The 17,100-nt window shown below is 36.3% G+C and overlaps 1 protein-coding gene across 2 annotated transcripts in view; it reads right to left on the minus strand.

The window, feature by feature from the left end:
- Nucleotides 1-17,100, minus strand: part of PIBF1 (progesterone immunomodulatory binding factor 1) — a 230,669-nt gene that overhangs the window by 93,137 nt on the left and 120,432 nt on the right. For both annotated transcript variants that reach the window (XM_006076037.4, XM_044927258.2), the window contains exons 11-12: nucleotides 11,030-11,195; nucleotides 5,304-5,454 (exon numbers count right to left, since the gene is read on the minus strand). In XM_006076037.4, coding sequence (XP_006076099.2) covers nucleotides 5,304-5,454; nucleotides 11,030-11,195 — 317 coding nt within the window. The remainder of the gene's footprint in view (nucleotides 1-5,303; nucleotides 5,455-11,029; nucleotides 11,196-17,100) is intronic.

A 17,100-nucleotide genomic window follows, 5' to 3' on the forward strand; every position in this document is an offset into this window, starting at 1 on the left:
AAAACTGATCTTTTCCAGACCTGTGGCCACTGCTGAGTTTCCCAAATTTGCTGGCATATTGAGTGCAGCACTTTAAAAGCATTATCTTTTAGGATCTGAAATAGCTCAGATGGAATTCCATAACCTCCATTAGCTGTTTGTAGTGAGGCTTCCTAAAGCCCATTTGACTTCACACTCCAGGATGTCTCGCTTGAAATTTGTGACCACACCATCATCGTGGTTATCTGGGTTGTTGAGACTTTTTCTTGTCATGGTTACACCTTAATAAATAAAGGCTAAGCATCTTTGTGTCTGCTGAAATGAGACGAATTAGACGACAATCCTTTGAGTACTGTACACACTATGGTACTAAAAAAGAATGTTTTGCCCTTACATCTCACAAATTTCATTTTTCAGTAAGTATTCATTAAACAAGGATAGGAATATTCTAATTTCCAGTGTAAATGGATAGAAAAGAACCTAGTTTACTGGTCTTCTAAGTACAAATAAATCTAGTTTAACAAAGATATGGTTTATACAATGTCACAGCAAAAAGATTAATTTCTATTTCTTTTCTAAAAAATTTTATTAAGAAAATATTTTACATATATGAAAAACCTGAAAGAAATATACACCTATATCCAGCATCTGGCACCTAAATTATACATTGTACTGTATTTATTTCTCACGCATCTGTCCATCACTGTATTCATCCATGTTGTTGTTGTTGTGTTAGTCGCTCAGTCGTGTTCGACTCTTTGTGACCCCATGGACTGTAGCTTGCCAGGCTCCTCTGTCCATGAGATTCTCCAGGCAAGGATACTGGAGTGGGTTGCCATTCCCTTCTCCAGAGGATCTTCCCAACCCAGGGATCAAACCTAGGTCTCCTGCACTGCAGGCTGATTCTTAACCATCTGAGATACCAATGCTGTGCATTCGTGAATCTATCTTATTTGTTGCATTTCAAAAGAAGCTGTAGTACTGAGCCTTCACTCCAAACAGTTTAATGAGTAAATTATCCACTATAGTTCAATATTATTTACAGTTCTTTTTTAAAAATAAAATTTACATATGGTGAAAGGTACAAATCTAAAGTCTACCATTCATTGCATTTTGAGAAATATATACAGTTGACCCTTGAACAACAAGGGTTTGAACTGCTTGGGTCACACTCATACATGAATATTTTTCAATAAATACACTGGAAAATTTTTTTGGAGATTTGAAACAATTTGAAAAAACTTGTAGGTGAACCATATAGCCTTAAAATATCAAAAAAAGCTAAGAATAAGGTAAGTCATGAATGCATAAAGTATATGTAGATGCTAGTCTATCCTTATACAGGCATAGGTAATATTTAACAAAATTAATAATGTGTTAGTTTTCTTATTGTTTTATAACCTTGCTGTCAAACAATTACTGTACTGTACTGTATATCTCTCTCTCATAACTGAAGGTTTCTGCATATTAGTGTATCATCACAGGTAGGTAGCTTTTTAAAAGGTGTAACAATGTTTTCAATACTGTAATGTAAATATGACTGTAACACTGTATGTCACAAAAATTTTATAGTGATTCATTCATTAGTGTATAGGCTAGGCTACCCTGAAACAGTCATATCAGTTACACTGGGCTGTGATAAAGTGATATTGCTGCTTCTTTTTTATCCATGCATGAATTTTTATACCTATAAATAAATGTGAATTTTTTCCTTCACATTATCTTTTCATTTTTTTAAATGATATGAATTTTTTACTGACATATAGTTGATTTACAATGTTGTGTTTGTGATGTATAGCAAAGTGAATATATATATTCCTTTTCATATTCTTTTCCATTATGGTTTATTGGTACAAATACAGTTGCCTGTGCTAGAAAGTAGGTTTATCTATTTTGTTTATCTACTTTTCATATACTAGTTTGTATTTCCTAATCCCAAACTCCTCTAATTAATTTTCTCCTACCGCCTTCTTCCCCTTTGGTAACCATAAGTTTGTTTGCTATGTCTGTGAGTTTATTTCTGTTTTGTAACTAAGTTCATTTGTGCCATTCTTTAGAGTCTACACATAAATGATATTATTATGATATTTGTCTTTCTCTTTCTGACTTACTTCACTTAGTATGATAACCTCTAGGTCCATCTATCTTTTCATTTTGGATATCTAGTATTGAAGTGAAGTGAAGTGAAATCGCTCAGTTGTGTCCGACTCTTTGCGACCCCATGGACTGTAGCCTACCAGGCTCCTCCCTCCATGGGATTCTCCAGGCAAGAGTACTGGAGTGGGTTGCCATTTCCTTCTCCAGGGGATCTTCCCAACCCAGGGATCGAACCTGGGTCTCCCTCATTCCAGGCAGACGCTTTAACCTCTGAGCCACCAGGGAAGCCCTGGATATCTAGTATTAGCAATACATATAACATCTACAGTGGTTTGTATCATTTAAAACAATATTGATGTAGGTGCATGCATGCTAGGTTGCTTCAGTTGTGTCCAACTCTTTGCGACACCCCCAACTGTAGCCTGCCAGGCTCCTTTGTTCACGGAATTCTTCAGGCAAGAATACTGGAGTAGGTTACCATTCCCTTCTCCAGGGGATCTTCCTAACACAGGAATCGAACCCGTGTCTCTTATGTCTCACTGCATTGGCAGGTAGGTTCTTTACTGCTAGCACCGCATGGGAAGATGATGTAAACCTACAGTATTAATAGATACAGTGAAGTACTGTAAATATATTTTTTCTTATGACTTTCTTAACATTTTCTATGGATCTTCAAATCCTCTCTCTAACTTCTGTTTTCATCATCACATAAGCTTCGTACAAGGACCCTTGAGATAGGCCCATCTGGATAATCTTATGTCAAGACTTTTGTGAATATTTTCTCTGAGTCATTTTCTTAATATGGATACCACTGCTTTGTCAGATATAAGACTATGATTACTTCTCCTACTTTGCAAGTTAGTTCGTTTTAAAAAAATGTCTTCTAAAAGAGCAGAGGTTTTTAAGATTGATGAAATCAACTTAGTAAAGCTTTATTTTATTATAGTACCTTTCAAGAACCTATCTAGGAAATTTTGAGCTGCATCAAGTTGCAAAAACAATCATGTTTTCCACTAAAGATTTATAGTTTTACTTATTACTTGCAAGTTTCATCTTAAGTTAGTATTAGTGTATGGTATGAAATAAGGTTGAGGTTCACTTTCAAAAATATGTCCAATTTTTTAAGCACCATGTATGGAACTTTCCTTTCTCCAGTTGAATGGTTTGCTGTCTTTATTATTAATCAGACAAGTGTGGGTCTATTTCTTAGTTCTCTATTTTATTTTGTTGCTGTATCTTTACGCCAGTAGTATAGTAGCTTGACACAACAGCTTTATATTGTCTTGAAGTCAGTCTGTGTACGTCTTCCAATTGTGTTCCTCCCCCCGACCCGCTCACATTATTTGGGTTGTTCTAGTGTGCATATGCTCTTTTTCTTTGGGAAAGTAACTAAGAATGAAATTGCTGGATAACTGGATAGGTTGTTTGGTTTTGTAAGAAAGTCTTCCTCACAAACATTGAGAATCGTCAGTCTTGCTAATTTCAGGCATTCTGGTAGGTGTGTCATGCTATTATTAAAAGTAGACTTTGAATTTTCACATAAATGGAATACTAAAATGTTAAAAAAGGAACTGTGATTGGAACAACACTGAATTAATAGAATTCATGATTCTATCTTTGGATATTTTAGAGAGTCTTCTTTAATTTTTCCTAGCAATGATTTGTATTTTGTACTGTTAAATTTATTCCTATATATTTTGTGTTTTTTGATACTATTGTAAAGGAAATTGCTTTTTAAATTTCAATTTCCAATTGTTTGCTTCTAGTATATTTTCATGTAATTATCATAGCCTGTTAAATTTACTTATCAGTGTCAGTGATCGCTTTGTAATCTGAAAATATAGTCTTTCTCTTCTTTTCTGATCTTCGTAAAATTTTTTCCTATCCTCCATTAGTACACTGGCTAGGAGCTCAAATATGTTTGATAGAAGTTATGAAAACTTCTTGCCTGGTTCTAGAACGCAATCCTTCTAGAAATCCTTGCCTGGCTCTCTGCCTTAAAGGGAAAGCAATTGATATTTCATCATTAGTTATATTAGCTATATATTTTTTATAGGTATCTCTTATCAGATTGAGGAAGTTTTCTTTTATTACTAATTTATTTAAACAGAGGGACATCTGCAAAGTTACAGAGATAAAAAAGAGTATAGAGCTTTCAAAACAAAGTGATATGATAAGAATAGCAAGGCATGAAAAAGTACAAAGATAAATGAGTCTAATCATAAAAAGACATGCTGAGGAATTTGACCTTAGGCTGATTTATGTTTATGGGGCATTAAAGCAGGTATATGGTATGGTCAAATCTATATTTTATAGAGCTTACTCAGATGCCATGAAGAAACAGGATACATTTGGAAACTACTGCAGTTATCACTGACCTTGGAAATTAAAAAAAGGCAATGACAGAAATGAAAACAAGTTTTTTTTAAATTGGGCTACCAACATAATACAGTCTTCATAAGAAAAGTTACCCCAGATAGAGTCAATCTCAACTGCAGCTGAAGATTAAACCCACTTTTATAAGAATGACACTATCGTTTCTGACTTTTGAATAGAAATAATGTACTGGAGCAAACATTTCAGGCGATGGTGAAATGTTAATTTGAAATATTCTCTTGGAGTCAAGGACAACACAGGAAGATGGCAAATAAGAGGGGAATAAAGAAGTAGAAATTAAAGGTCAAAGTCTGTAACACAGGGTGTGCAATGAATTTCTATCTGTCCTTCAAGACTCATTCAAATGTTATCTCCCCTCTTTGGGATTCCTCACCTCCAACAAGGAATTAACTCACGATCTCTTCTGTACTTACCAAGATCTTACCAAGATTTGCTAACAGCACTTTAATTATCTGTTGACATGTTTGTCTCTCCCAGCAGAATAGACTAGGAATACCTATAAGCAAGAATTATTGCATGAACTCTACACCCCAGATCCTGGCATATGTAATCACTTTATTGCTGAATGAGTGAAATGAAATAGTAAAACAAATAAATAAATGAAAAGATAAAATCTATCATAGTTAGACAAATATGTATTTTTTGCTCTCAAACTACTAGAATTAAGGTTAACTAAATTTAAAAATACAAAGTATTCTCTCAAAGAAAGTCACAAGTAATATTTTAAAGAAATATAGAAAAGCAGTTGTAGAAACTGTATCAGGTTCCTTGTGCTGTCAGAAGAAAAAGCTGTGTGTGTGTTGGGGGTGTGTGTGTTGGGGGAGACTTACTTTCTGCAGTTTGCATTATTATTTCATCAAGCTCTTTTTCCAGTTTCTCATAAGTGTCTAGCCTTGCCTTATGTTCAGAGTTCTGTGCTTGAAGTTCAGTAATGCGTTTTTCAGAAGAGGCTTGGAGACTATAAAATTCTTTAGTTAAAACCTAGGAGTGGAAAAAAAAAATGGCAAAGGCAGAATTAAATAGGTTGGCAGTTAAGATGAAAACATGAAGCAAAAAATATTTTTTAATGATTTAGATATGAAGAGAAAGCTCAATGAAGATGACTGAAGAGGTAAAATACATTCGTTCCTAAGGAAAATAATTTGTTTTGAACGGAAAATTATGAAGCACCTTTTTATATAAATTGAAAAAAATGTAAAACTTAGCAATAGTTGTAGGAGTAACATTGGCATTTGCTTGTTAGAATTCAAAAAATGCAATAATGCTATACTCCTCACCTAGGTGGAGATTATTTATCTAGTGATCACAGATATTTGAGAAAGACTTGCAAAGCTGTGTGTAAAAATTACATACTCATAATGAGTCCTTCAGTTTTCTACCACAGACTGTTTCATTTACCCAGACCATGGTTTTAGTTAAGATTTTTGGTTTGCTGAACAATCATAAATTCAAAGCAGCAAATCAAAATGTAAATGTGAAGTGCTACTTGGAACAGTACCAGAAAATGCCTTTGTATAGAAAGAAAGGATAAAAAATTTATTAAAAAGACATATAAAAGACATGGAAATTGGAGATATTTTAAGTAGAAAATATTTAAGAAGAAAAAAGCCTATGTTTTCCTATGGTAACTTACTGAAGAAATCATTAGGGTGACAATAATAAATTCACCAAGAAGGAGACATTTCTAGTGACAAAGGAATGCTTTAATGCTTACATTAAATTGCAACTATCTAGAAAGTTCACTTACTAGTACAGACTAAATTATGGGGTGGTATTATACTTACTTCTTAACACAGCATAAGGAATATAGTATTTCCTGAGAAGCAGTTGAATATTATGGTAAGAATATGGTTTGAAGCCAGAAAGATTTGGATTTCAATCCTGGCTTTGACACTTACTCATTGTGATCGTAGGTAATTATTCTTTCTAGGCCTACCTGTGTGTTGCTGGAAGCATTAAATGAGAGGATAAAGTCACAGTGTTTAGCAGAGTGACTAGAATATAGTAAAAGTGCTGAAAAATACTATTACCACTGCAGGAAATACAAGTATGAGTACTCTGTATTAAATGGCTCATAAAGATGAGATGTACTGCTTTGCTGCTGCTGCTGCTAAGTCGCTTCAGTCGTGGCCGACTCTGTGTGACCCCATAGACAGCACCCTACCAGGCTCCTCCGTCCCTGGGACTCTCCAGGCAAGAATACTGGAGTGGGTTGCCATTTCCTTCTCCAGATGTACTGCTTTAATTACCCTGAATTCTCTATTATTAAGCAATTTTGAAGAAAAGTTATTTTCTCTAGTGACATAAAGTTTACCTTAACAAATGTATGTGACTGCTTCCTGCAATAGGGAGAAAGAAGATATAGAAGATCTATTTACAGCTTTTAACAAGCAGGAATTTTGATTTAATTTAATCTATTTCATCTCATTTTCTTAAATTATTTCCATCAAAACTCTCTCCCAACTCCAAATAAACTAATAATCACCCCCTACCCTCTAAATACATTCCTTTGGAAGATGGAGAAAGAGTAACACGGGAGTTATATTTGTAGGATGATTTCTAGTGTCCTTGATTGGATCAGAAAAAGAAAATTCCTGCTGTAGCATTAATTCTTGCTGGTTGGAAATGCTTTCTAGAGAATTTATTATAACAAAATCACTGCACAGTGAAACAATCTGGGGATTTTAGAGAGTTCACTAAGTTGGGATGTAATTCATTAAGAATCTGGTTGCCGTTGACACATTAATGCCTTTGTCAGTAGAGAGGCTCAGTAAGGACAGTGTTAAACGGTGGTTCTCACAGCAGGGCTGAGAACCTTTCATCTATACCTCACTTTCCCAACAAAACTACGAAAGAAAAACTGCAGAAATGGATATATGAAGAGACAAAGAACTAAAATGCTGGAGACTACATATTTCATAAAATACTATTTTAAGAAGAGACTGAAAGGTAGTATTAAATTGAGAGATACAATTTAAAATTCTTGTTCATGAGAGAAAGAAGAGAGGGCCAGAAACTTTTGACTTGGGGTACCTTTCAATACCTCTGGTACACCACGGTAGCAAATTCTCTTTTATCATGGATTTGTCTGAGTGGCTGATGTGAATAAATTTATTACAGTTTCTGAAAGCCACTGAAGAACATGATTATTGGACCTATGGAAGGCTATTACATTAAAGATTCTTTAGGGAAAAACCAGTCTATGAACATGTGAGTTTAATCATGAATGCAAAAAATAGGTCAACTGCTTTTAAGAATTCATTAAATATCAAGCTCTCACAGTGGATATTTCCTTCCTTTAAATAACAGGATGATAATACACAGTTATATAAAATTATATAGATAACATACATAAAATGAATGAAAACACAAAATTATAGGTCAATAATTGCTCTAAAAAGAGACAAAAATATAGTCAGTGTTTTTTTGTTTTTTCAAGTAAATTTTGCCATTTATTTACTTTCGGCTGTGCTGGGTCTTGTTGCTACATGAGGGCTTTCTCTAGTTGTGAGTGGGGGCTACACTCTAGTTGTTGTGTGTGGGCTTCTTATGGCGGTGGTTTCTTTTGTTGCAGAGCACAGGCTCTAGGTGCACGTGGGCTCAGTAGCTGTGGAATGGGCTTAGCTACCCCACAGAATGTGGGATCTTCCTGAACCAGGGAGTGGACTTGTGTTCTCTGCACTGGCAGGTGGATTCTTAACCACTTGAACCACCAAGAAAGTTCTAAAGCCAGTTTTTTGAAAGCTTTTGGAAACTGATAATTAAGGAAAAAATAAAACAGACTGTCCCTAAGGCATAAATCAATGAGAATATTGGGTAAAAGCCATCAAAAAGTACATAATTATAGTAATATTTACCCTTCACAACATTATTTGTCTCTGCTGCTGCTGCTGCTGCTAAGTCGCTTCAGTCGTGTCCGACTCTGTGCGACCCCAGAGACGGCAGCCCACCAGGCTCCCCCGTCCCTGGGATTCTCCAGGCAAGAACACTGGAGTGGGTTGCCATTTCCTTCTCCAGTGCGTGAAAGTGAAAAGTGAAAGTGAAGTCGCTCAGTCGTGTCCGACTCTTAGCAACCCCATGGACTGCAGCCTACCGGGCTCCTCCGTCCATGGGATTTTCCAGGCAAGAGTACTGGAGTGGGTTGCCGTTAAATTCATTATAAATGGGGCTTGCCTGGTAGCTCAACTGGTAAAGAATCTGCCTACAATGCAGGAGATGCAGTTCAATTCTTGGGTTGGGAAGACCCCCAGAGAAGATATAGGCTACTCACTCTAGTATTCTTGGGCTTTCCTGGTGGCTCAGATGGTAAAGAATCCACCTGCAATGTGGGAGACCTGGGTTCGATCCCTGGGTTGGGAAGGTCCCCTGAGGGCATGGCAATCCACTCTAGTATTCTTGCCTGGAGAATCCCCATTGACAGAGGACCCTGATGGGCTACAGCCCATGTGGTCGCAAGGAGTCAGAAATGACTGATTGACTAAGCATAGCACAGCATCAAACCATTCATTCACTCATTAAATATTTATTGAGCATCCACTATGAGTGAGGTGCTGTGTTAGGCACTGATGAAAATAGTAAGTAAATAGTCCCTCAAAGATCCTAGTTTAACAGAGGAGAAACTGTAAAGAAATTCCCCTAACGCCTCAGTTTTATCAACCCAAGTTTTTACAATCATAGTATTTTTCACAAAGGTGTTTCTCCATGTAAGGCCTCTACACAGGAGAGCTCAATAATTACTAGTCACCTGCATCCACAGACTAAGTGGGTAGCTCTATGGAAAACTGGTTTTCATATTGCAAGTTGCAACCTTTAGGAGGTTATGAAATCAGTTTTGACTACAACCAGCTAAAAGCAATAAAATAGAATGGTTAAAACACCAGCACGGTGTGTTGTAAAGTATTGGTTAATGAAATGTTTGTTTCAGTACACAGAGAGGGCAAGTGGCTTTCTACTTTCCTAAATATAACCCCTCACTCCTCCCAAACACATCCGTAAGCACAGCCATCTGATGTGGAAAGAAAAAGAAATTGCTAGGAATTACAAAACTTAAACCATAAAAAATTTGCAGATGACAAATACCAAAGCAGAGCTAATCTAATCTAAAATGTGTGGGAGAGTCGCCTGTAGCAGATTGTGACTGCAGCAGTTTCCCAAAGAAGGTACCTAAAAAAGTTTTAAATGCAGAACACTGGTTTATTTAGAAGTAGGTATCATCTACAATTTTTACTCATGTTTCTTTAAATATGTGCTATTTAATTAACACTGTCTTTATGTCTTTCCCTAAGGCTTTATTTTCTGTAAGACTCTTTATTTTGTTATTTTTGTTTTTTTAAACAAATATTTATTTTGGTTGCCCTGGATCTTTGTTGCACCACGCAGGTCTTTCACCGTGGGGCACGGACTCTCTAGTTGTGGCGCATGGGCTCCAGTGCGCAAGGACCAGATAGCTGCGTGTGTGGGCTTAGTTGCTCCGTGGTATGTGGTACCTTAGTTCTCCAACCAGGGATCTAACACATGTCCCCCTTGAACTCTGAGGTGGATTCTTAACCACTGGATGACCAGGAGAGTTCCTTTTGTTTTGTTAATCTTAATTTTACTTATCAGAGTACTTTTCTAAAATGTAGTCTCTGGAAGTTTATTGTAATGAATACTTACATCATTAATTAATCATCCTAATGATATTATTGTGTCTTTCATTCAGCATTTAAAGAAGCATTTCCTTGATTCTAAAATATTGAAGAACATGATTGCACATAATCATACAATGTATGAATACAGCAAAATTTATAATTTTAACACATTAATCAAAAACTGTTTAATTATCTATTGTTGGGACATTTAAGACACTTCCAGTTTTTATGATAATAAATAATGCTGTGATATACACAAAAAACATAAAACCTTACTTGTTCTCAACAAGCACCTCATTGTTCCTTTAACTAAAATTACTTGATCAATTTTTTAAGGACTTTAACACAAATAACTGTATCATTCTCTAGAAGGGATGGTCCATTTTCTACTTGAATGAGATTTCCCATTTAAGGGGACTTCTGCCAACACTTTAAAAACAACAAACAGACCTATGGCAATTTGCATTTCTTTTCTTAGAGGCTGTCCATTACTTCTTTCCACCTTTTTATCTAAGAGGAAGATACATTCTCTTGATAAGAGATCTTTAAAAATTAAAGACACAGCTCCTTCTCATACATAACACAAATATTATTTATAAAGCTCAATATGATATATGGACTTCCGTGGCGGTCTAGTGGTTAACAATCTGCCTGCCAATGGAGGGGACACGGGTTCAATCCCTGGTCCAGGAAGATTCCACATGCTGTGGGGCAACTGTGCGCCAGAACTACTGAGCCCAACGCGGGACAATGGCCTCAGTTCGCCCCAACTAGAAGAAAGCCAGTGTGCAGCAACAGAGACCAAGCACAACCAAAATTAAATGAAAAAGAAAATCATTTTTTTAAAAAGCTGAATATAATGTAGACCTTATGCTTACAGAGCTTACATTCTGTGCTAATTTTAAAACAAAAGCTTGTATATGTACCTCTAATTTTTTCTGGTATTTTTCACATTCCAACTGACACTGTGTGAGATTTCTTGCAGTCTCCTCTTGTAGAAGTTGAGCACGCTCACTTTCAAAAGATTTTATTTTACTTTGATGGAGAAATTCTGTTACTTTGCTTTCTGCACTAAGTTGTAGTTCTCTGTACCTGAAAAAAGAAAACAATTATGAAACAATAAAGACATCTCAATTTATAGAAACATAAGCAGTACTTCTGCCTGTTTAATATCCCTATATTACTATTCAGTTAATAACTTTTATTTATTCAGCAAAGCTTTTGTAAATAATTTAGATGGTCATGTGTATGGAAATATGCTAAGTCCGGGGAAACAAAACATGTCGATTAAACTTCCTCTACTGCACCCTTTATTTTCATTCTTCCCATTCCAAAATAGTTATTACCTATTATTATTATTTTGCAAGATAAGACATTTAAAATAAAAATGGTAAGAACAAGGTTCAGTTATTACTTAAAATGACTTAATTTCCATATATTTCATAGGCTTTCTTAAATCTATAGCATTGTTTCCAACCTTGCTATTTCATTCTAAGTTTAAACAATATTAAATAGAGAAGAATGGCATGAAATATATGCATTAACTTGCAATTCCTGAGACATATATAAAATAAATTTTTAAGCTAGTAAATATATATTTGATTTGTATAAGAAAACATAATGTACAAATTACAAAGGTAAATATATAACAATAAGCAGTCTATTACAACACAGATAAGAAACATTCTCTTCATTCCATAGGTATAACTAGTAATAAAAACATTTCCATTTAAGATATAAATCACTGCATATTGTAGATCTGAAAATGCTTCAAGTTGACTGTGTTCTAACAGAAAGCAAAACAAAGACATAGTATGCTTTTTCAGGGAGTTATTATGAACCCGGTATAATGCTAGATGTTCCTAAAATTCGATTTTTTCAAATATTTATTGAGCTAGTCACCATGCCAGGCAAATATGTATACAGTGGAAGACAATTTTTTCCCCCCTTTAAAGAACTTATTTTGGGGGAGTTCCCTCATGGTCTAGTGGTTAGGATTTGGCATTTTCATTGCCAGGGCCGGTCTTCAGTCCCTGGTCCAGGAACTGAGACCCTGGCTGGGGAACTGAGATCCCACAAGCTGCGTGCTGTGCCAAAAAAAAAAAAAAAAAAAAGAACTTAGTTTTCTGGGGAAGAGATGCAAATAAATATGAAAATTCAATAGAACAAGATAAGCGCTTCAATAAGGTAAACCCTAGGTTTGATGTGTACATACAGGAAGAAGAATTAACTCAGTTTGTGTAGATGTGTGTTTGAGTACACAGCAGGAAGAAGTCCAAGGTGGAAGTGCTCTAGAAGTAGAAACAAGAGGACATGCAGGCCAGAGAAACAGAGAGTATAGTCTGTTTCATCCATGGCATCTCATTTAATCCCACAACTCCATTAGGTATTTTGCAGATGAGAAACCAGAGATTCAGAGATTAATTCATTTCTTCAAGAGGAAGAAGTTCCTGGTAGATTTCAGAGGGGGTCTCAAATCCAGCTATGTTTGACTCCACAGTAATGATCTTTCCACTATTACATAAGAACCTTAGCTGATATTTCTGAAGTCAGATAAACTTTCAAATGTGTTTTAAAGGAGGTCGCTTCACTTTTGTGACAACAACATTTAAAATATAATCAGAGAAGACAGGCATTAGATTCTTGCTACAGGTTACTTCACTCTTGGTACTCTTGAATCTTTCTTTATTTACAAGTATGTCACATTCAGAGTGGTGGAAGCTCCATTCAGGTCTATTGGTACACATCACTTAATACACACCAAGGCTTTAAGGTGACTGTCAGCTTGTGTGTTTAACTTTTTGGGAAGTCCAGGCATTAATTATGTATATATAAAAGAATAGCTAGGTCATGTGGTCACTCAGGTTTTAAGCTTTTTGAAGAGCTGCCAAACTGCTTTTCAGTGTGGTTGCACATTCTCACCAGCAATTACGAGGGTGGTAAATCCTCCATATTCTAATCAAAACTTATCATTGTCTCTTGGATTATAGCCATCATCATGGATATGAAGCAGTAAAACAATTACTTTAGTCAAAAATATTAATTAAACAATTTACTGACATGAAAATGCCCTGAATTCCCTGGGGTAAATTGTCTTATAAAATATAAATGTATAAAACATATGAAATCCATACCTATTTGTATGTTAAACTATGGGGCACACTAGACCTTATTATTGAAATAAATACTAAGTCATTTGGAATGTGATATTTATCTTTAAAAGAGTTTGTTCTGAAAAAATTAAAATGCACAGTTTGCCTTTTTACAATCCAGGACACTGTGAGTAATTCTGAGGCCAACTTCAAACAGGAAATGAAAGACTTAGCTTTTAGATTACACCTGCTCTTCTTATTCATTATGTGGCATTTCAAAGTTTCTTTTAGCACTATTAATCTTCCCATTTTACTACACAGTTAAGTAAAAATTTGAGGATGTTAAGTTTAATAAAATGACACTTACATGAACCAAATGCTAATTCTAAAGGACTCATCTATTCTCATGTTGTTTACACAGTAAAGGAAAATCTGGCTCAAATCATTATGCCTTTGTAATAATAGTTATTATTTTAACTTCAGTTGAACTGTGAAAACGCTTTAGAAACATCAGCGCTGCAAAGGCAGTTTCAGTGTGAGGAAGAGATGGCAACCAGGGTACAGGCTGACAATTCAGCTAACTTCCTCCTACTTGTTTTGCTAATATAACCTGTCACATTTTATGCTGTTGACTCAGATGTCTCATCTTCTCCTCTTAATGTGAAACTTTTACTTGAATGAAGGCAATATTATTCATATGTTCGCAAGTTTATGTTTGACATTCTAATTCAGCATAGTAACCTTAAGAGGTCACATTTCTTACAAAGTTTATCAGCATCTCCAGCTACAGTCATCCCAGGTCCCTGGTTTGACTAGATGAGTCTTTACATTAGCTGGGTTTTTAGTTTGCATAAGACTTACTCATAAATCACACACTACTTTAAAAATAGTACTATAAAGACCTAGAATGAACAGTTTGCTCTTAAGGAATAGTCACTGCAACAGACTTTAAGCTGGACAAACAAGGAGAATTTCACCTGTGAAAAGGTGAAAATGAGCAATTAGGAAACAACAGAGTTAACCCATAAGAAATGCTCTCAGCTACAGTGAATAAACTTCAAGCAGCATTGCATATTCTGCAATGCTGAGAAATAACTGCAGGAGAGACATCAACATAGAATTCTGTTCTCAGAAACAGGAGAGCTCATTTGAACAAAAGCACTAGATATAATACTAACAGATCTGCATAACAATATTTACATCAGCAGTCTTTACATATATACTATGGTGAAAGTTTGCTCATTATACTCTGATGTATTAAGCCAAGCAATGTATGTTTACTCCCATCTCTATCAACAAGGTTATCATGGGTAAGAAGGTCAAAAGTGAAAATGTTAGTCACTCGGTCGTGTCCAACTCTGCTCTCTGTCCATGGAATTCTCCAGGCAAGAATACTGGAGTGGGTAGCCGTTCCCTTCTCCAGGGGATTTTCCTGATCCAGGGATCAAACCCAGTCTTCCACATGGCAGGCAGATTCTTTACCGTCTGAGCCACCAGGGAGGCCCAAGAAAGTCAAAGACTGCTATAATTATTAATCTAGTTTTTACTCCAATGAGTAACAGCAGCTGATCTTTGAATTTTTATCCACATAATGTTCATGGCTTCCCAAATATTAAAAGTGGATGTGGGACTTCTCTGGCAGTCAGTGGTTAAGACTTCATGCTTCCAATGCGGGGGCATCGGTTTGATCCCTGGTCAGGGAACTAATATCTCACATATCCAGTGGTAAGGTTCCTGTAGTTACCAGGACCGATGGGTGGTCCTTCCATTAGGAAATCCTGAGAGCTGGTCCAATTTAGAAGTAAGGCAGTGAAGCAGCTGAGGCAAGGCACATATAAGGAAGACTGGTAAAAGAAGCTAAGCAAAGTCATAGGATTTCCAGTTATAGGCAAGTGTTCAGGGAGGGATTTTTAGTAGCTGGGCATCAGTTAGATCAAGTTTTGAGAGGAACTCTGGGTCAATACAGAGAAAATACTGGTGGGGTTTATAAGAATATATGGGATCATCGCAGCACTGTTTATAATAGCCAGGACATGGAAGCAACCTAGATGTTCATCAGCAGATGAATGGATAAGAAAGCTATGGTACATACACACAATGAAGTATTACTCAGCCATTAAAAAGAATACATTCGAATCAGTTCTAATGAGGTGGATGAAACTGGAGCCTATTATACAGAGTGAAGTGAGCCAGAAAGAAAAACACCAATACAGTATACTAACGCATATATATGGAATTTAGAAAGATGGTAACAACAACCCTGTGTACGAGACAGCAAAAGAGACACTGATGTATAGAACAGTCTTATGGACTCTGTGGGAGAGGGAGAGGGTGGGAAGATTTGGGAGAATGGCATTGAAACATGTAAAATATCATGTATGAAACGAGTTGCCAGTCCAGGTTCGATGCAGGATACTGGATGCTTGGGGCTAGTGCACTGGGACGACCCAGAGGGATGGTATGGGGAGGGAGGAGGGAGGAGGGTTCAGGGTGGGGAACACATGTATACATGTGGCGGATTCATTTTGATATTTGGCAAAACTAATACAATTATGTAAAGTTTAAAAATAAAAAAAATTAAAAAAAAAAGAAAAAAAGAATATATGGGAGCAGGAAGTCATGGTTGAACCACTAAATCCTCTGTGTGGGGAGGAGAAATTAATTCTAAACTCCACAAGCAAATGGAGCACAGACTGCTGATGAACTTTCTACGTGTGAAAAAAACAAAAATAAAACCAAAAAAGAAAAGTGCTCAGAAACAGAGATGGGCCTGAAACTTCAGATAGGGATTACACTGTGGGAAACTGGATTAGACAGGGACAGAAGCTGTCATCTCTGATAACTGAGAATCAATTTTGTTTACATGGGTGGGACATCAATCTCATTTTACTCTGGTGTTTCAGGCCCCTCCTTCTTACTCTGTTCAGTTTCCTTTGAAGTATTCATTTTGGTTGAGCTGATTAACATTTTGGTTGAGCTGATTAACTAATCTGTACCTTTACTTTCTGTGCCTGCTATGGGGATAAAACTCATTTTCATTCTGTTTAGAGAAAATTTTGGTTGTGCTTCTAGACCTGTTCTACTTGTATTACTAGCCCTGAACCACATGCTGAAAATGCTCTGGATGAGTCACTGACAGTTAACCAAACCTTCCGAATCATTCTGCTAATTAAGAATTGAGGAAAAACACACACACACAAACCTGTTCGTTTGGATTTTCTGCTTCTATGAACTGAGAAAAAGCTAATTATCTTAGGTTAAAGATACTAAACCACTGATTTTTCAATTATCCCTAAAGGTTTTCTTGCTCTCAATAGTATATATCTGTATATCTATATTTATATATCTGTATCTAATCTTGTATTAAGTAGTATTATTTGTTGTTGGTGTTCAGTCACTAAGTATTGTCTGACTCTTTGTCACCCTGTGGACTGCAGCATGCCAAGCTTGCTGTGCTTCACTATCTCCCAGAGTCTGTGCAAACTCATGCCCACTGAGTCACTGATGCCATCCAACCATCTTGTCCTCTGATGCCCCCTTCTCCTCCTGCTCTCAATCTTTCCCAGCATCAGGGTCTTTTCCAATTAGTTGGCTCTTCATATCAGGTGAGCAAAGTATTGGAGCTTCAGCATCAGTCCTTCCAAGGATATGCATTTAAATATGTAGTATTATATCAATTACATACTTAAAACATGAGTATGGAGTAAGCTTTTTATTTTCTCTTTCAAATAACTTTCTGTTAACCAGAATATTTCCTTTTGTGTGTGTGTGAGTGTGTGTGTAGGTGTGGGCAGGCCACATGGCATGCAGGATCTTAGTTCCCTGACCAGGGATTGAACCTATGCCCCTGCAATGGAAGCATGGAGTTTTAACCACTGGACCACCAGGGAAGTCCCAACCAGAAT

Source organism: Bubalus bubalis, chromosome 13, assembly GCF_019923935.1.
Source record: "Bubalus bubalis isolate 160015118507 breed Murrah chromosome 13, NDDB_SH_1, whole genome shotgun sequence".
In the NCBI taxonomy this organism is placed as follows: Eukaryota; Metazoa; Chordata; class Mammalia; order Artiodactyla; family Bovidae; genus Bubalus; species Bubalus bubalis.